Source organism: Prionailurus bengalensis, chromosome C1 (assembly GCF_016509475.1).
Source record: "Prionailurus bengalensis isolate Pbe53 chromosome C1, Fcat_Pben_1.1_paternal_pri, whole genome shotgun sequence".
NCBI classification, from domain to species: Eukaryota; Metazoa; Chordata; class Mammalia; order Carnivora; family Felidae; genus Prionailurus; species Prionailurus bengalensis.
Genome location: NC_057345.1, coordinates 167,824,250 through 167,844,828, shown reverse-complemented (window position 1 = coordinate 167,844,828; position 20,579 = coordinate 167,824,250). Strand labels below are relative to the sequence as shown.

The 20,579-nt window shown below is 38.6% G+C and overlaps 1 protein-coding gene across 2 annotated transcripts in view; it reads left to right on the top strand.

Moving 5' to 3' along the window:
- The window catches only part of CCDC141 (coiled-coil domain containing 141), a 197,222-nt gene that overhangs the window by 36,961 nt on the left and 139,682 nt on the right, over positions 1 to 20,579 (top strand). For both annotated transcript variants that reach the window (XM_043577190.1, XM_043577188.1), the window contains exons 3-4: positions 14,511 to 14,702; positions 18,748 to 18,856. In XM_043577190.1, the coding sequence (XP_043433125.1) occupies positions 14,511 to 14,702; positions 18,748 to 18,856 (301 nt within the window). The remainder of the gene's footprint in view (positions 1 to 14,510; positions 14,703 to 18,747; positions 18,857 to 20,579) is intronic.

Sequence of the window (20,579 nt, the reverse complement as noted above, 5' to 3'; positions counted from 1 at the left end):
AGAGTCATTGAGAGTATTATTATATTGTAGTTGAACAAGTGACAGTTTGGTTTTAGCTTCAGTGGAGAATAATGAGCACTCTTTCCATTCAAGTGAAATACCTTCTGTAGCTCCCTGTTGTTTGAGGATGTTGTAAGTACTTCAGAGATATTATGTAAATCTTTAAACTCTAAAGCACTATATAAATGCTATTATTTATATTGCAATATTATTACTGCATTGATAAATAAGACATGCAAAAATGAATTTTCTCCCCTTTTAGATGTGTTTTCAGATACTAATTAATCTTTTTACCTCACAGTTTTTGATGGTTTTTAATGTGGAAGAGCTGTTTCTCCCCATTTAGACAAGCAGCCCATCTGTAGCCAGTAGTGACTGAGAGAGGCAGTTTGAAGAGATGGGGTGAAGGTGGGAACAGCGCCAGACTCACTTCAAGTGTTCAAAACTACATCTTCAAGGTTGTCTGGGCTTAACTTCCACACTACATAAATCCTATGAAACTTTTACAAGAACCCTTCTGGTCTAAATAAGAACTGAGAGCTGTAGAAGACCTGCAGGTTGTCAGAAGTTTCTCCACACTTGCCAAGCTGAGAGGTATGGCATTCTAGGGAATAAGGAGACAAATTTTGGACCAGTCCAAGAAAACTTTTCCTAATAACCATGGAAGGGTTTGATCCAAAGAAAAATGGACAACGGCTACTCTAGAATCAGTGCTGTGTTGCAGTTTTGTTAGAGGGGCTTCCTAAAGTTGATGTCAGATTGGAATGACTGGCCTCTAAACTCTCCTCCTACAGCCTGTGAACTAAGGTGAAATGATTTTCAAGGGAAAGTGAAAGAAACCTCTTAGATCTCTCCCACACACTCTACCACAAACATTTACTGAGTGCCTACTAGCTGCAGGGCATTCAGTGTTTCTCAGTAGTGTTTCTGTTCAGTGGGACAGTATGCCATCAATCCTCTCCCCACCACACAAACACATTGTGACAACTAAAAATGCTTCAACAGGTTTCCAGACACTCCTTTGGGGCATTTTAGTTGAGAACCAATGATAGATGCTGGAGCTATAAATATGAGTAAGACCAAACGTAGGTCTCTCTTGACTCCTTTACAGACTGGAAATCATTATGATTCGCATGCATAGTTCATTCATCCTCTCCGTTAGCACATTACTTGGATTTGTGTTTCAGGCTACCTAACTGGTTCACTGATTTTCTCGGAAAATCAGCCCTTTAGATATAGACAATCTCTCTCTTGGAGAAGAGAGAAGAAAGAGGTAGTCTCCACAGGGGCTCAGCAACTAGCATTAAAATAGAATGGTATTTTCTGAGTGCTGGCAGCATATGAGATAGCACCAGATTCAGAAGGGAAGGCTAATAAGGTGACATGTATGTGGGCAAACATGAAAAGTTGGAGAACACTAAAAAAATCACATGGCCTTCCTAACACCTTCAAGGCTGCAGAAGACAGAGACCCAAGTGCTAAATATCAAACACCTGAATGGTGGATTTTGGCTTAGGATTCAAATCATGCTCCATTTCAGGAATCTCATAGAAATATACTTCAACTGATCATTATCTTGAGATTTTGAATTGCTCAAAAATATCCCTGTTTCATGAATCCTGCCTATCTCACTCTGCCTGGGTACCCTCTTTCCTCCAGTATTTTGGATGATATTTCATAGACCCTGGGGAGCATTGAACTGTACCTGGCCTCTGATCTCAGCACCCCAAGAGTGATCTAAATTCCAACAGAATTTGGAGCAGATAGTTTTCTGCCAATCCTAAAAGCAGAATGTCTGCAGGCTTTCTTGGAGAAAATCCCAAGTGCAACTTGTACCAAATTAAACCCAGAGGGTTCTGCAAGAATGTTCTGGCCTTGGGATTGCAGTGAATAGAACATTTTTGTGGTTCACACTGGAGGTCATGGGAGAGTCCAAAGGAAATATTGGAAGCCAGAATTCTAGTCTTTCAAACTACTTGTCCCCAAAAACCTTTGCATCACTGCTTTACGAAGTATTGCTTTAATGGGAAAAGAACAATATTAAGAAGAACTATTTTATATGTGATTAACAAGGCTTAAAAACACTTCTGAAGATGGCCCTATTAGATATAGAAATAGCCAACTTTCAGATTTATCTTATCACCTTGCTGTCAAACCTGAGAAATATCACTGAAAGGTTGTGTTCACTTGTTTTGCTCTAGAATGAAATTATTGCCTATTTCTTTTTTCCCCCCTGAATTTCTGCTATGGAATGCTCAAGTTTTCCTTTCAGTTCTTAGTACAGTCTGTCATAAAATGAGATCTCTTAGAATTTAAAACTCCTAATATAATCTCTTTCTTCTCTTGAGCTAACACCCATTATAAGTATAAATTAGGGCCAAGTAATTCCACTTTAATGACAAAGAGTATAAAATGAAAAAGCATGCACAATACAAAACTCATCAGCCCTCCGGATAATCTAAAACTTGTCACAAGGAAGAAAATGCCCAGATACTGTGCTTTCAAATAGCTAGATAAGAATGTGTATACATTTGATCTAATTCTTCAGGCAATTTAGACAATCATTTGTCTGGTTTAGTCTAACACCAAAGAGATCAGAGCTGGCAAATGTTCAGTGCATATCTGAAGAGTTCATTGGCATGTTCAACCCAGTCTGCCTGAGACTTTGAGTTAACCATGATATTATCAGGCTCTGGTCTAGATTTTTTCCTTTCTTGCAATACAAATTCTATTTACCTTCTTTATTAAGCATGAGAGAACATTGGATGTATAATACATAACTAAAGATTTTACTTTTGTGAATGTATCTGGCAATGCTAGGGTACAAACAACCCCTCAACAGCAGTGACTCAGTGTAACAGATTTTATTTCTTACTCGTATTATATGTTGCCTTTATGGTGATTAGACTTCAGCTTTGCATGTCTTCTTTATTTTAGGATCCAGAGTGAAGGAGCAGTCCCTTCTATGAAAATAGATCTGGTGGAGTCACTCATTGGTTCTTAAAACTTTTGCTCAGGAGTGGCACACAAAACCCCTGTTCACATTTCATTAGTCTAAGTAAATCACATGAACAAGTCTGATGTTAGGAGGCATGAGAATATAATCCTCCTACAGGAAGAAACAGCAAGTAACTGGGAATAATAATACAATTAAAATATATAACGTGTCTTAGGGTATAATGTGAAAGCGTAAGGAAGGGAAGAGGGGTGCCTGGGTGGCTCAGTCGGTTAAGCGTCCGACTTTGGCTCAGGTCATGATTTCCTGGTCTCTGGTTTGAGCCCCACACTGGGCTCTGTGCTGACACCTCAGAGCCTGGAGCCTGCTTCAGATTATGTGTCTTCCCTCTCTCTACCCCTCCCCTCCCTCCTGCTGTCTCTCTCAAAAATAAATAAATATGAAAATTAAAAAAAGAGACAGAGAGGGAAGAACTGCTGTAGAATTTTAACTGGAGATAACTCAGGTCCCCTGTTCCCAGTACAACAATGGCATGGATTTTTGTTTTGTTTTGTTTTTTTGTTTGTTTGTCTGTTTTTGTTTTTTCAGAATAGTTCTATTTTATATAATTGCAAAAATGAATATCACATTTTCCCCAATGATAAAATAACATTCTTATAAAAAATTAAAAACATACAAGATGGCATAAATAAGGAAGAAATCAAAACTCATTTAGTAAACACCTAGATAAAACCTAGCAAAAAGAAAATATATATTCATACAAAAACTTACATATAAATATTCATCATAGGTTTATACATTGTAGCTTAAAATTGGAAACACTCAAATGCCTACAGGTAACTAGAAAATTTATGGTATATTCATTTAGTGGAATAATACTCCATAGTGAAAAGGATACATGCAAGAGCTTGAGTCAATCTCAAAAACCTTATGCTGACTGAAAGAAGCCAGATATGAAAGAATACATGTTGTGTGATATCACTATGTGAAACCTTAGCAAAGGCAAATCTAAGGTGGCAGAAAGTATATCCGTAGCAACCTAGGGCATGAAGTATAAACTTTCTGGGGTAATAGAATTATTATGGTGATGGTTACTTAGATGTATACATTTGTTAAAATTCCTTAAGAAGTACGTGAGATGAGATTTTATTACATGCAAACTATAATTTTAATAAAGTTGATTTTTGAATTATTAAAAAGTCTCAGAGATTCTTACTGATACTTGGTTATCTTGTTATTAGCCTATTGGACTTTAAAATTAGTTATATAATTATTTAGTTGATTTTCTTGGGTGTGCTAGATGAGCAATCATATCACACATTTTTAACTTAATCACATGGACTGACAATTCCAAGGCAATGTTTAATAAGCAGAAATGGATTCTTGACAGTTCTTTTAACTGATAAAAATTTTTACCAGTGAGGAAGCTTGCTCTTAGAATCAAACAACTATTCTTTTTATTTAAGGAAATATTCTTTTTCTTCTCCCAGGATGAATTTTGATCAGAAATAAATGCTGAATTTTTCCTAACACTATTTCAGTACATAGGTTTTCTTATTTTTTTAAGTTTGTTTGTTTGTTTGTTTGTTTGTTTGTTTGTTTAGAGAGCTAGAGAGAGCAGGGGAGGGGCAGAGAGAAGAGGAGACACAGAATCTGAAGGAGGCTCCAGAATCTGAGCTGTTAGCACAGAGCCTGACGCAGGGCTTAAACTCACAAACCCAGCGAGATCATGACTGAGCTGAAGTCAGACGCTCAACTGACTGAGCCACCCAGGCGCCCCTATTTCTGCCTCTGTTTCTTTTTTTTTTTTTTTATGAAATTTATTGACAAATTTGTTTCCATACAACACCCAGTGCTCATCCCAAAAGGTGCCCTCCTCAATACCCATCACCCACCCTCTCCTCCCTCCCACCCCCCATCAACCCTCAGTTTGTTCTCAGTTTTTAACAGTCTCTTATGCTTTGGCTCTCTCCCATTCTAACCTCTTTTTTTTTTTTTCCTTCCCCTCCCCCATGGGTTCCTGTTAAGTTTCTCAGGATCCACATAAGAGTGAAACCATATGGTATCTGTCTTTCTCTGTATGTCTTATTTCACTTAGCATCACACTCTCCAGTTCCATCCACGTTGCTACAAAAGGCCATATTTCATTTTTTCTCATTGCCACGTAATATTCCATTGTGTATATAAACCACAATTTCTTTATCCATTCATCAGTTGATGGACATTTAGGCTCTTTCCATAATTTGGCTATTGTTGAGAGTGCTGCTATGAACATTGGGGTACAAGTGGCCCTATGCATCAGTGCTCCTGTATCCCTTGGATAAATTCCTAGCAGTGCTATTGCTGGGTCATAGGGTAGGTCTATTTTTAATTTTCTGAGGAACCTCCACACTGCTTTCCAGAGCGGCTGCACCAATTTGCATTCCCACCAACAGTGCAAGAGGGTTCCCGTTTCTCCACATCCTCTCCAGCATCTATAGTCTCCTGATTTGTTCATTTTGGCCACTCTGACTGGCGTGAGGTGATACCTGAGTGTGGTTTTGATTTGTATTTCCCTGATAAGGAGCGACGCTGAACATCTTTTCATGTGCCTGTTGGCCATCCGGATGTCTTCTTTAGAGAAGTGTCTATTCATGTTTTCTGCCCATTTCTTCACTGGGTTATTTGTTTTTCGGGTGTGGAGTTTGGTGAGCTCTTTATAGATTTTGGATACTAGCCCTTTGTCCGATATGTCATTTGCGAATATCTTTTCCCATTCCGTTGGTTGCCTTTTAGTTTTGTTGGTTGTTTCCTTTGCTGTGCAGAAGCTTTTTATCTTCATAAGGTCCCAGTAATTCACTTTTGCTTTTAATTCCCTTGCCTTTGGGGATGTGTCGAGTAAGAGATTGCTACGGCTGAGGTCAGAGAGGTCTTTTCCTGCTTTCTCCTCTAAGGTTTTGATGGTTTCCTGTCTCACATTTAGGTCCTTTATCCATTTTGAGTTTATTTTTGTGAATGGTGTGAGAAAGTGGTCTAGTTTCAACCTTCTGCATGTTGCTGTCCAGTTCTCCCAGCACCATTTGTTAAAGAGGCTGTCTTTTTTCCATTGGATGTTCTTTCCTGCTTTGTCAAAGATGAGTTGGCCATACGTTTGTGGGTCTAGTTCTGGGGTTTCTATTCTATTCCATTGGTCTATGTGTCTGTTTTGGTGCCAATACCATGCTGTCTTGATGATGACAGCTTTGTAGTAGAGGCTAAAGTCTGGGATTGTGATGCCTCCTGCTTTGGTCTTCTTCTTCAAAATTCCTTTGGCTATTCGGGGCCTTTTGTGGTTCCATATGAATTTTAGGATTGCTTGTTCTAGTTTCGAGAAGAATGCTGGTGCAATTTTGATTGGGATTGCATTGAATGTGTAGATAGCTTTGGGTAGTATTGACATTTTGACAATATTTATTTTTCCAATCCATGAGCAGGGAATGTCTTTCCATTTCTTTAAATCTTCTTCAATTTCCTTCATAAGCTTTCTATAGTTTTCAGCATACAGATCCTTTACATCTTTGGTTAGATTTATTCCTAGGTATTTTATGCTTCTTGGTGCAATTGTGAATGGGATCAGTTTCTTTATTTGTCTTTCTGTTGCTTCATTGTTAGTGTATAAGAATGCAACTGATTTCTGTACATTGATTTTGTATCCTGCAACTTTGCTGAATTCCTGTATCAGTTCTAGCAGACTTTTGGTGGAGTCTATCGGATTTTCCATGTATAATATCATGTCATCTGCAAAAAGCGAAAGCTTGACTTCATCTTTGCCAATTTTGATGCCTTTGATTTCCTTTTGTTGTCTGATTGCTGATGCTAGAACTTCCAGCACTATGTTAAACAGCAGCGGTGAGAGTGGGCATCCTTGTCGTGTTCCTGATCTCAGGGAAAAAGCTCTCAGTTTTTCCCCGTTGAGGATGATGTTAGCTGTGGGCTTTTCATAAATGGCTTTTATGATCTTTAAGTATGTTCCTTCTATCCCGACTTTCTCAAGGGTTTTTATTAAGAAAGGGTGCTGGATTTTGTCGAAGGCCTTTTCTGCATCGATTGACAGGATCATATGGTTCTTCTCTTTTTTTTTTGTTAATGTGATGTATCACGTTGATTGATTTGCGAATGTTGAACCAGCCCTGCATCCCAGGAATGAATCCCACTTGATCATGGTGAATAATTCTTTTTATATGCCGTTGAATTCGATTTGCTAGTATCTTATTGAGAATTTTTGCATCCATATTCATCAGGGATATTGGCCTGTAGTTCTCTTTTTTTACTGGGTCTCTGTCTGGTTTAGGAATCAAAGTAATACTGGCTTCATAGAATGAGTCTGGAAGTTTTCCTTCCCTTTCTATTTCTTGGAATAGCTTGAGAAGGATAGGTATTATCTCTGCTTTAAACGTCTGGTAGAACTCCCCTGGGAAGCCATCTGGTCCTGGACTCTTATTTGTTGGGAGATTTTTGATAACCGATTCAATTTCTTCGCTGGTTATGGGTCTGTTCAAGCTTTCTATTTCCTCCTGATTGAGTTTTGGAAGAGTGTGGGTGTTCAGGAATTTGTCCATTTCTTCCAGGTTGTCCAATTTGTTGGCATATAAGTTTTCATAGTATTCCCTGATAATTGTTTGTATCTCTGAGGGATTGGTTGTAATAATTCCATTTTCATTCATGATTTTATCTATTTGGGTCATCTCCCTTTTCTTTTTGAGAAGCCTGGCTAGAGGTTTGTCAATTTTGTTTATTTTTTCAAAAAACCAACTCTTGGTTTCGTTGATCTGCTCTACAGTTTTTTTAGATTCTATATTGTTTATTTCTGCTCTGATCTTTATTATTTCTCTTCTTCTGCTGGGCTTAGGCTGCCTTTGCTGTTCTGCTTCTAGTTCCTTTAGGTGTGCTGTTAGATTTTGTATTTGGGATTTTTCTTGTTTCTTGAGATAGGCCTGGATTGCAATGTATTTTCCTCTCAGGACTGCCTTTCGCTGCGTCCCAAAGCGTTTGGATTGTTGTATTTTCATTTTCGTTTGTTTCCATATATTTTTTAATTTCTTCTCTAATTGCCTGGTTGACCCACTCATTCGTTAGTAGGGTGTTCTTTAACCTCCATGCTTTTGGAGGTTTTCCAGACTTTTTCCTGTGGTTGATTTCAAGCTTCATGGCATTGTGGTCTGAAAGTAAGCATGGTATAATTTCAATTCTTGTAAACTTATGAAGGGCTGTTTTGTGACCCAGTATATGATCTATCTTGGAGAATGTTCCATGTGCACTCGAGAAGAAAGTATATTCTGTTGCTTTGGGATGCAGAGTTCTAAATATATCTGTCAAGTCCATCTGATCCAATGTCTCATTCAGGGCCCTTGTTTCTTTATTGACCGTGTGTCTAGATGATCTATCCATTTCTGTAAGTGGTGTATTAAAGTCCCCTGCAATTACCACATTCTTATCAATAAGGTTGCTTATGTTTATGAGTAATTGTTTTATATATTTGGGGGCTCCGGTATTCGGCGCATAGACATTTATAATTGTTAGCTCTTCCTGATGGATAGACCCTGTAACTATTATATAATGTCCTTCTTCATCTCTTGTTACAGCCTTTAATTTAAAGTCTAGTTTGTCTGATATAAGTATGGCTACTCCAGCTTTCTTTTGGCTTTCCAGTCGCATGATAAATAGTTCTCCATCCCCTCACTCTCAATCTAAAGGTGTCCTCAGGTCTAAAATGAGTCTCTTGTAGACAGCAAATAGATGGGTCTTGTTTTTTTATCCATTCTGATACCCTATGTCTTTTGGTTGGCGCATTTAATCCATTTACATTCAGTGTTATTATAGAAAGATACAGGTTTAGAGTCATTGTGATGTCTGTATGTTTTATGCTTATAGTGATGTCTCTGGGACTTTGTCTCACAGGGTCCCCCTTAGGATCTCTTGTAGGGCTGGTTTAGTGGTGACAAATTCCTTCAGTTTTTGTTTGTTTGGGAAGACCTTTATCTCTCCTTCTATTCTAAATGACAGACTTGCTGGATAAAGGATTCTTGGCTGCATATTTTTTCTGTCTAGCACCCTGAAAATCTCGTGCCAATTCTTTCTGGCCTGCCAAGTTTCAAAAGAGAGATCAGTCACGAGTCTTATAGGTCTCCCTTTATATGTGAGGGCACGTTTACCCCTTGCTGCTTTCAGAATTTTCTCTTTATCCTTGTATTTTGCCAGTTTCACTATGATATGTCGTGCAGAAGATCGATTCAAGTTACGTCTGAAGGGCGTTCTCTGTGCCTCTTGGATTTCAATGCCTTTTTCCTTCCCCAGTTCAGGGAAGTTCTCAGCTATGATTTCTTCAAGTACCCCTTCAGCACCTTTCCCTCTCTCTTCCTCCTCTGGGATACCAATTATGCGTATATTATTTCTTTTTAGTGTATCACTTAATTCTCTAATTTTCCCCTCATACTCCTGGATTTTTTTATCTCTCTTTTTCTCAGCTTCCTCTTTTTCCATAACTTTATCTTCTAGTTCACCTATTCTCTCCTCTGCCTCTTCAAGCCGAGCTGTGGTGGTTTCCATTTTGTTATGCATTTCGTTTAAAGCGTTTTTCAGCTCCTCGTGACTGTTCCTTAGTCCCTTGATCTCTGTAGCAAGAGATTCTCTGCTGTCCTGTATACTGTTTTCAAGCCCAGCGATTAATTTTATGACTATTATTCTAAATTCACTTTCTGTTATATTATTTAAATCCTTTTTGATCAGCTCATTAGCTGTTGTTATTTCCTGGAGATTCTTCTGAGGGGAGTTCTTCCGCTTGGTCATTTTGGATAGTCCCTGGCGTGGTGAGGACCTGCAGGGCACTTCCCCTGTGCTGTGGTGTATAACTGGAGTTGGTGGGCGGGGCCGCAGTCAGACCTGATGTCTGCCCCCAGCCCACCGCTGGGGCCACAGTCAGACTGGTGTGTGCCTTCTCTTCCCCTCTCCTAGGGGTGGGATTCACTGTGGGGTGGTGTGGCTGGTCTGGGCTACTTGCACCCTGCCAGGCTTGTGATGCTGGGGATCTGGCGTATTAGCTGGGGTGGGTAGGCAAGGTGCTCGGGGGCAGGAGGGGCAGGCTTAGATCGCTTCTCCTTAGGTGATCCACTTCAGGAGGGGCCCTGTGGCAGCGGGAGGGAGTCAGATCCGCTGCCGGAGGTTTGGCTCCTCCGAAGCGCAGAGTTGGGTGTTTGCACGGAGCGAGCAAGTTCCCTGGCAGGAACCGGTTCCCTTTGGGATTTCGGCTGGGGAATGGCGGGGGAGATGGCGCTGGCGAGCGCCTTTGTTCCCCACCAAACTGAGCTCTGTTGTCAGGGGGCTCAGCAGCTCTCCCTCCCTTTGTCCTCCAGCCTTCCCGCTTTCCGAGCAGAGCTGTTAACTTATGACCTCCCAGACGCTAAGTCGCGCTTGCTGTCGGAACACAGTCCGCCCGGCCCCTCCGCTTTTGCAAGCCAGACTCGGGGGCTCTGCTTGGCCGGCGAGCCGCCCCTCCGCCCCGGCTCCCTCCCGCCAGTCCGTGGAGCGCGCACCGCCTCGCCGCCCTTCCTACCCTCTTCCGTGGGCCTCTCGTCTGCGTTTGGCTCCGGAGACTCTGTTCTGCTAATCCTCTGGCGGTTTTCTGGGTTATTTAGGCAGGTGTAGATGGAATCTAAGTGATCAGCAGGACGTGCGGTGAGCCCAGCGTCCTCCTAAGCCGCCATCTTGCCGCAATTCCTCCAGACTTTAGTTTAAAATTTAGTTTGTCTGATATAAGTATGGCTACTCCAGCTTTCTTTTGACTTCCAGTAGCATGTTCTATGGTTCTCTATCCCCTCACTTTCAATCTGAAGGTGTCCTCAGGTCTAAAATGGGTCTCTTGTAGACAGCAAATAGATGGAGTCTTGGCTTTTTTATCCATTCTGACACCCTATGTCTTTTTGTTGGAGCATTTAGTTCACTTACATTCAGTTTTGTTGTTGAAGGATATGGGTTTAGAGTCATTGTGTTATCTGTAGGTTTAATGCTTGTAGTGATATCTCTTGTCCTTTGTGGTCCTTGCAACATTTCACTCACAGAGTCTCTCTTAGGATCTCTGGTAGGGCTGGTTTAGTGGTGATGAATTCCTTCAGTTTTTGTTTGTTTGGGAAAACCTTTATCTTTATCTCTCCTTCTATTCTGAATGACAGGCTTGCTGGATAAAGGATTCTTGACTGCATATTTTTCTGTTCATCACATTGAAAATTTCCTGCCACTCCTTTCTGGACTGCCATGTTTCAGTAGATAGGTCTGCTACTACCCTTATGTGTCTACCCTAGTATGTTAAGGCCCATTTATCCCTAGCTGCTTTCAGAATTCTCTCTTTATCTTTGTATTTTGTCAGTTTCACTGTGATATGTCGTGCAGAAGATCGATTCAGTTACGTCTGAAGGGAGTTCTCTGTGCTTCCTGGATTTCAATGTTTGTTTCCTTCTCCAGATTGGAGAAGTTCTCAGCTATGATTTGTTCAAGTACACCTTCAGCCCCTTTCTTTCTTCTTCTGGAATTCCTATGACATGGATATTGTTCCATTTTATTGAATCAATTCTCTAATTCTCCCCTCATGATCCAGAATTTTTTTTATCTCTTTTTCTAAGTTTCTTCTTTTTACATAATTTTGTCTTCTGTTTCATCTATTCTCCCCTCTGCCCCTTCAATCCTTGCTGTGACCTCCTTTATTTTATTTTGCACCTCATTTATAGCATTTTTAAATTCATCATTACTATTTTTATAGTTTCTTGGTCTCTGCAGCAATAGATTTTCTGCTGTCTTCTATGCTTTTTTCAAGCCCAGCGATTAATCTTATGACTATTATTCTAAATTCTTGTTCAGTTATATTGTTTAAATATGTTTTGATCAATTCCTTAGCTGTCATTTCTTCCTGGAATTTCTTTTTGAGGAGGAATTCTTCCTGAGGAGAATTCCTCTGTTTTGTCATTTCGGTTAGTTTTCTGTCCCTCATGTGTTTTAAAAGCTTGTTATGTGCTCTTCACCTGCAAGCACTACTATATTAAAGAGGGGTCATACACTGTCCAGGGAATGTCCCTTCAGAAGATATTTTTTGGAGAGTGTTACTTGCTCTCTGTTGTTGTGCCTTTGGTTATTTATCTCCCTTCTCCTAGTGATGTTTTGAACCCTCCACCAGGTGTGCTTTGATTATTCATTGAAGTAGCCCTGGAAAGGAAAACAAACAAACAAACAAACAAACAAACATAAAACAAAACAAAAGCATGCAAACACACAAACAAACAAAAAACACAGAAACAAAAAACCAGAAACACCAGCTACAAGTAAACAACAGGATAGAGGAGGTGCTGATAGAAGAGGCCTTATCCCATACAAAGAGAGAAATGACAGGGGTGGGGGGGGGGCAGGAAAAGAAAGAATAAAAACTGACCAGAGAAACTATACAGTTTAATCCAGAGAGAGAGAAAGGAAAATAAAGAAGGAGGCGGGGAAAAAGAAAAAGAAAAGAAAGTTATCCAGACAGAGAAACCATATGGCTTAATCCAGAGAGAAAGAAAGGAAAATTAAGAAGGAGGCAAGGAAAAAGAAAAGAAGATAAAGTTGTCCAGACAGAGAAACTATACTTGTGGCTTAATCCAGAGAGAGAGTGAAAGGAGAATAAAGAAGGAGGTATGGACCAGGTATCAAGAGAATGGATTAAATATGTGTGCTTAAACCAACAACTAGAGTAACCAGACTAGAGGAGGGAAGAGACAAGAAGGAGAAAAGGAAAGAAGAATGTATCTATATAATAAAAATTGTTGGAGAGTTAAACCAGGCAATGGAACAGTGCTGATCTGGAGGAGGGACTGTCTGGTTAATCAATGTCTATCCCTCTCCAGTAGATAGCAGTTACCAGGCAAAGAGGGGCATGGTTTGGTGTAGACAGTCCCGCCTCCACTGTGGGCCCTGCTGTCTGATCCCTGAGACCCCACCTTGGTGGTGGTGGGGAGAGAAATGGTAACCCCTAGTCTCTTCTCCATGGAGCCAGTGCCCAAACCACTCTGTTTGAGCCATCCTCACTGTGCTGTGGGTGCAAATGAGGCAGTTTGTTCCGCTTAGCCAATTCCCATGCCCTGGAGCTTGGCTGGGATTTAAACTCTTGCTCTGCATGCACTGGTACTGGGGAAGTGCTGCTCCACACTGCCCAGTATGTGGTCCCTGGCTGGCAGATGCATGCAGGCTTTGTCCTGTCCCACAGCACTCCAGGGAGGGGATCACTTTCTCCCACTGCGGACTGCACCTCTGACCTAGCCACTGAGCCCAGGGCTGGCTCCCCTCCTCCCCAGGTTCATGATCCAGGCAGCTGGCTCCAGTCCAGAGAAATCCCTCAGTTAGAGATTGGATCTTTCCCCGTCAGGGTCAGTGTTTTTTTCTCTTGTCCAGATACAGTCCTATGCTTCGCCAGCTGCTCATTCTCTTCCCTTTGTCTCTCCACAGAAGGGTTCCCTCCCCTCCATTTATTTTATCTCTCCCAGTTTGCAATCACACACATATGACCTGTCAGTTTGTCCCAGTGGGTCCCTGGAAGCACGCCTGTCTCTTTTCCTCCTGGACTCTTGGGATTCAAAGGCCTCTGGTTTCAACACTTCTTTGTTTGAGAGAAGAGAGAAGTTCAGATCCCCCTACTTCTCTGCCATGTTGGCCCCTCCTCCTTCCAATGTTTGTCTTTTAATTGAGAAAACTAACTCATCCACTTTTTTGTGTGTTAACTGGTATTTAATCATATTCCTATCATGTTTTGTTTTTTGTGTGTGTATCCTGATAAATATGCTCTATATTTCTTTTGTTTTCTTTTGCATTATCACATTTTAGTCACATTTTTTGCTGATATTTTAGAATTTGTTCATATTATTTTTAGTTTATTATATTTTTAAAACTTTTCCCATTATTTTGGTGCCAACTTTAAGAATGAAAGAATCTGTGAGATCCTCCTCCTATCCCTAAATGAAACAATTAGGTAAGCACATGGTCCCCTTCATCTTCCATATTTTGTTCAATCTGTATTATTGGTTACAGATATTCTAATGTTTACATTATGAATATTGTCTTTCAAGAACTTATTCTTGACATTTACATTAAGCTTCATGAGCATATTGCCAATAATAATTATTTAGGATAAACTAAGTTTTACTGGGTTTATTTCTCACATTTCCACCCCTCTATCACTCTCTTCTGGATGTGTTCCAATTAGGTTTCTATTTTTTCATTTTTATTTTTTTGAAATGTGAGGTCAACATAATATTCTGGACCTCTGGGAATGTATATGCATACCTTTGATAAATCTCTACAGTGTTTGAACAATGTTTAAATGTAAATGCCTTTAGCCTGGCCATGCTTTCTAGCTTATCACAATTTCCATGTGCTCCCTTCTGTCTACTTGATCTACCTACCTGCCCTGCCACTTTTGTTTATAAATTCTATATAAACTTTCTTAGACCACATGCGATTTTAAATATTCAAGTGTTTAAAATATGATTCCAGGCTCTTACACTCTTTTCTTTCTTGAACTTAGGCTTTGGAAGATCAGGTGTGGGAACTCTTGCAGGAAGCAGACAAGACAGCTGAAGAGAACAAGGATCAGAGTCAAGTCTACGATGCCATGGCCAATACCTTGGGTGAAGCATGGACAGCGCTTGTCTCTATGCTTGAAAAAAGAAGGGAGCTCCTCAGGTTGACCTCTGAATTTTTTGAAAATGCCTTGGAGGTTTGTGTTTTAAAAAACTACTTTCTTCACTTCAGAGCTAATGGATAGCACTTCTGAAAATGTTCTATTTCCACAAACGGACGTTGCAATCACTTTAAAAAATGGCAGAATGACTAAGTTATATATAATGCATTTAATTTTTGATTGCCAAAGAATAAAGTTGTTAATATTTTAAATGTCCTTCAAAAAAACTTTTAACTATAACTATAAAATTAAGTAAAATATTAAGTAAAAATGGAAACTCTTATTCATAAGTCAGTATAATTAGTAAATCAAACAATTATCCCTGGTTACAGGATTATTGGGAAATGTTGTTATAACGTGTTCTTGTTGACTAAAAGATGGAGGATAGAGTTTCTTTGGCTATTTACCAAAAGGCAATTGCAGAATATTCTATGGAACATTGGACTTGTAAGCATAGTATTTTATAGAATGCTTTCTTAAGGCACATAGTTGAATTCCATAATTTGAACTTATTAAAAATTTAAGTAAAATAAAAAGTCCTGGACCTAAGAAGGTCATTTCTTCCCGTGACTTTTCTTGAATTCTGAGATTTTTTTGCAGTTCCCAATTTCAAAATGTGAGACTCAAAGAACATTATCAAAAGAGCTGTTGTATTTGGTGTAAGACAGTTATTGGAAATTTCACTTTTAACTTCTCTGTCAAGTGGCAGTACATTCATTTTGATGTGAGAGTACTGCTTCATTATGATAAAGCACTAGCTTTGAAAAATATGACACTTCTGAACTCAAAATTCGGGTCTTAAATCCAAAATAATGAAGGAAGAAAGATTAGTAAGAGAACATAAAAATTGGGGTAGGCAATCTCATGCATCATGAACTTGTTTTTTTTTTTTTAATTTTTTTTTTCAACGTTTATTTATTTTTGGGACAGCGAGAGACAGAGCATGAATGGGGGAGGGGCAGAGAGAGAGGGAGACACAGAATCGGAAACAGGCTCCAGGCTCTGAGCCATCAGCCCAGAGCCTGACGCGGGGCTCGAACTCACGGACCGCGAGATCGTGACCTGGCTGAAGTCAGACGCTTAACCGACTGCGCCACCCAGGCGCCCCATGAACTTGTTTAAAAGTAAAAACAAGGAGCAAAAACCTTATTGTAACTTTTAAGGTTTGTTTCCTACAGTTTGAATACAGAAGTCCAACTACAATTCATTTTATAGATCATCTTGAGAAAAAGTTTCACACATAGTTTTCTTTCCTGAACAGAAACCAGGTGAAATGCACCTCCAGGGGTCAAATTGTAGATACATCGGATTCATTCCATCTAAGTAAGTGGGGTATAGATGTCAACTGCCCTTGAAATTCAACTCATTTAAACCCAGGAAATGATCTTCCTTCAAACATTAGGCCCAATATTTGTTTCTCACAAGGTAGTAGCATTAATGCTAGCTGATTTTCTCTGTGATGAGAAATTATTTCCAGATATTGCATGAAGTAAAAGGAAATACTAAGTCAACTCATAATTCATCCCAGCACTCTGATTTCTACTGAAAAGATACTGTTTCTTGTATTATCCTGCTTCCAGTTTTGTGGGTCACTTCATACCAAGCTGAATGCAGACTCTTACATAATCTTTCCTGCCCCTTCTGTATGCTAAAACTATTGTCATTACTTATTTAAAAAAAAAACAAAGATGAGAATAAGGTCTTTGCAAAGTGTCCCACCATTGCCACTTCTATCCCATGCACGATGCAAAAAGAAAAGTGGGCAAAAGAAAATACCATCAGGTAAAAAAAAGTTAACAGAACTTTAGAGAAAACTTTTTTGAGTAAAGCATTGTTTGTTTATTTATTTATTGTAATTTCAAATAACAGTTGAAATATAGGTATAAGTTATACAGTGACTCCAAAACTTTTTAGTGTTCTAAGGAGAAAAACCAAATCACCTTCTAGAGTTGGGTTTGTTTGTTTATTTGTTTGTTTGTTTGTTTTGAAGCTTCTCTTCAAAGAATACCCTCAAGGGGCACGTGGATAGCTCAGTCAGTTAAGTGTCCCTCTAGATTTCAATTCATTATGAAATGAGCTCATGGGTCATGAGAAGGATGACAGAGCCTGCTTGAGATTCTCTCTCTCCTTCTCTCTCTGCTCCTCCCCTGCTCTCTCTCTCTCAAAATAAATAAATAAATAAACATTTTTTTAAAAACCCAAAGAATACCCTTAACATAAGCTATTATAAATGGAATGGATTAGAGATGTAAATGATGTGTGGATAGGATCCTCTTATTGAATTATGATGCATAAAGTTCCATAAGAAATGGAATGGCTTCTTATTGCATGGTTGATATTTATTACAGGACTGTTTCAGACACACAGACTTAACCATTAGACAGGTTATTCTCTTATCAAACACCAAGCTAACTTTCAGAACATTGTCCATAAGTGGCAGTGGCTGGTATCACTAGATTTTTCTAACATGATGGCGTAGGCCTTCTCCACATTTCCAAAGAGGGCATCCTCATTAGTCTGTCTTCATCATTCCATGAATTTATAACTGGATTTTATGTGGCTATTATAATAATCAAAATACAGCACATCTCGTTAACTGGATAGTTACATAAAAATATTAAAAATCATTAAATTCATAGATGATAATTTGCAGAAAACTTGAAAAAGAAGCATGTGATAAGCTTTTATGTCTTTTTTAAAAAATGTTTTATTTATTTTTTAGACAGAGAGAGACAGTGCATGAGTGGGGTTGGGACAGAAAGAGAGAGGGAGACACAAAATCCAAAGCAGGCTTCAGGCTCCAAGCTGTCAGCACAGAGCCCGACACAGGGCTCGAACTCACAAACTGTGAGATCATGACCTGAACTGAAGTCAGTTGCTTAACCAACTGAGCCACCCAGCTTTTATATCTTTCTCACTAATACTTTACCTTTATGAATCAGTTCAATACCTAATCCACAGGTCAACAAGTTGATTTAAATATTCTTCTAAACTATCATAATTACCTTTAAATCTGAGCGTTAAAACTAACTATTATCTAGCTAGACTACCACTATGTCTACTACCATGGATATACTGTACTGGTAGAACCAAAGATGTTTTACCCTCTTCTAAAATTTGTTTCTAAGATTATTCCTCTGAGAATATTAATATCACTTCAGATACCTCCCCTTCATATTTCCTCCAAGAAGAAACAGAAAGACTGGTCATATTCGTCACCATTTAGGATGTCAAATTGCTTCTTGTTTTTTGAAACAGTGGAGAAGTTTTCCATTTTGCATTCTTGCTATATCTAATTTCATTTTTATTTATATAAAGAATACATAAGATCATTGATAAAAATGCAAACAAAATTACAAAGTATAGATTTAGGAGGTAAAATGCATTCCCCATCCTAAATCTCCTTCCTTCTTATAAAGGCAATCCTTTGGTTTATATCTCTTCAAATCATTTTTTGCGCAAAAATATATTTTTTTATTTTGTGTAAGAAATGGGATTAGACATTGATTCTCAGTCTTTTTGAAATGGCATTAGACTTGTGTTATTTTGAAAGTTACATTTTTTTGGTTCTAGGTCTAATCACAGAGGAAAACATTATATTTCAACTTTCTTAGATTATATTTACTTATAATTACATAGGCTACTGGTTCACAAACTTTCATTGTTTTGTTTTTGTTGTTGTTGGCAAGCTTTCTGGTTATTCTTTGATGAACTGCTTTACATGTTGAAAAATGGCTGCTTAGACACAATAATTTTAGTTGAAAATTCCAATAGACATTTATTGGTAAACTAGTTAGATTATTTCAGCATATATGACATATTTCCAAGTATGAAAGGAATACAAAGGAAGGAGAAGAAAATTTTTACTTTGGCACTTTGTAAAGTGGCAACGTGCAAACACACAGCCTCATACAAACCCCCTAAGCCAGCACGCACTCACACAAACACACACATAATTAAACAAACACACACATTTACAGTCAACTAGGCCATGAATTAATGAAAAACTTGTACAAATAACCCAAAGTGGCACATTAATTTTTATTTTTTCAAATGTCTTTCCATTGTATTTCTGTTGTAGTTTGCTATTAAAATAGACCAAGCTGAAGATTTCCTCCGGAACACCCAAGAGTTTGAGAGTGCCGAGTCCTTAAAATCCCTTCTGCAGCTTCATGAAAATCATACCAAAGGCAAGAAATATGTTTATTCCTCACCTAACCTTTTAGAGGTTTTACAATGTGTTCACATGAGAATGCTCACACGTGACATCGTATTTTAAATTTGTCTGTTTATACCTCAAACTGTTCCAAGAGAGGTTAAATAAAGCTTTATTTTTGGTCATCTGTTTCAGAAAAGACATAGTTGTAAATGATTCTAAGGGGATGTTAGAGGAATAGCCTCCAAAGATTTGGTTATTCAACCTGCCACATTTTATCTCCTGAGATCAGAGGCCATTTCTACCTTGTTCAGCCTTGTATCCTCAGCATCTAGCACAGTGCTGGCACATGGTGGATCCTCATGAAATATTTCTTGATTGAATAAATGGTTGAATTCAGTGAATGTTCCTTCTCAAGGTCAGGAAATGAAGAGCAGTCTTCAAATAATAGCTTTGGATAAGGAAAATACCGTTTTCACTATTACACTTATTTTTTAAAAAGAGAGTAGAGGAAGTCTACAATTTGGTTGGGGCATGTATACATTTATTGGTGAGTAACCTCCGTGCTTCCCATGGGTCCCTGTTATACCACCCAGCACACTGTGTAATAACAATTTATTTCCATATTTGTCTCCATAACCAGATTGTGAGACCCTGGAGGGTAGGTATTAGTACATCTCTGAGTCTCTACGATGTAGAATAGCATCCAACCCAAAGTATGTTTATTGAGTGTCATTTGTATTTAATTCCAGTGTAAGACACAACACAATGATACAAACCTGAGGAATAAACAAGGCACTACATTAAGGAAGAGACAGTTGGTTCTAAGCTCTGAAAGATCACAACTAAGCCCTCCACTTTTCCAGTGGTCTTCTTACAATGAACATAATACCTAAGAATATTCCTCACAGTAGCAATCGTATTATTATTTCCTTGTTCTTAAGTGTTTTATATATATTTTAAATGTGGCTGACATATAGGTTCATTAGGGTCCATTATACTATTTTCTTTACTTTTGTATATATTTGAAAGTGCCCACTGAATGAGTTTAGGAAACACCATCCTGCTGCGGAACATTTGGAATATTTTAAAATCTTTTAGGAAGAAATATCACTCATGATCTCGATGCCAAGACTGTAACTTTGATACTTCTTAGAAATTACCCATTTGGAAAGATTATTTAGCAAGTTATAAAGTCACTTAAGCTATGTACATCTCTATTTATCCATCTTGAATTTATTATATATACTTAAGAATGGCAAACTGTACAGGTATTTGTATAAAATCTACTTTAATATTAACTTGCTTAGATATAATGACAATCAAAATAAATAATAAAAAGCTATTAAATATCTACTTGCCTCACATCACAAGGCATTATGTCAGAAATGGGGATTTTATGTATGCAAAAATGCAGTCTTTAAAATTAATACACCATAGGGATTTTGTATTTCTTGAAGCTCATGATATTCTATCTAGTTTACCCTTGAGGAGAAATACATTACTTTGTATGATCAACTGGTGGAATAAATAGCTGGGAAAGCATGAACAATAAATAGTTAAGATGGAAGAAACCAACAGAGGAAGAACCAAAGGAACTGACAGAGGAAACTGAGGGAAGAATTGATCCACTTTAATGGGTAGCAGTAACAGACTGATTGTAGTCTAGGTACAGTTTACAAGTTATCTTTGGCCAGAGACTCCATCCCTGGTGGTACTATAGTAGTAGTTACACTATTTTGACAGATGTTGAAACA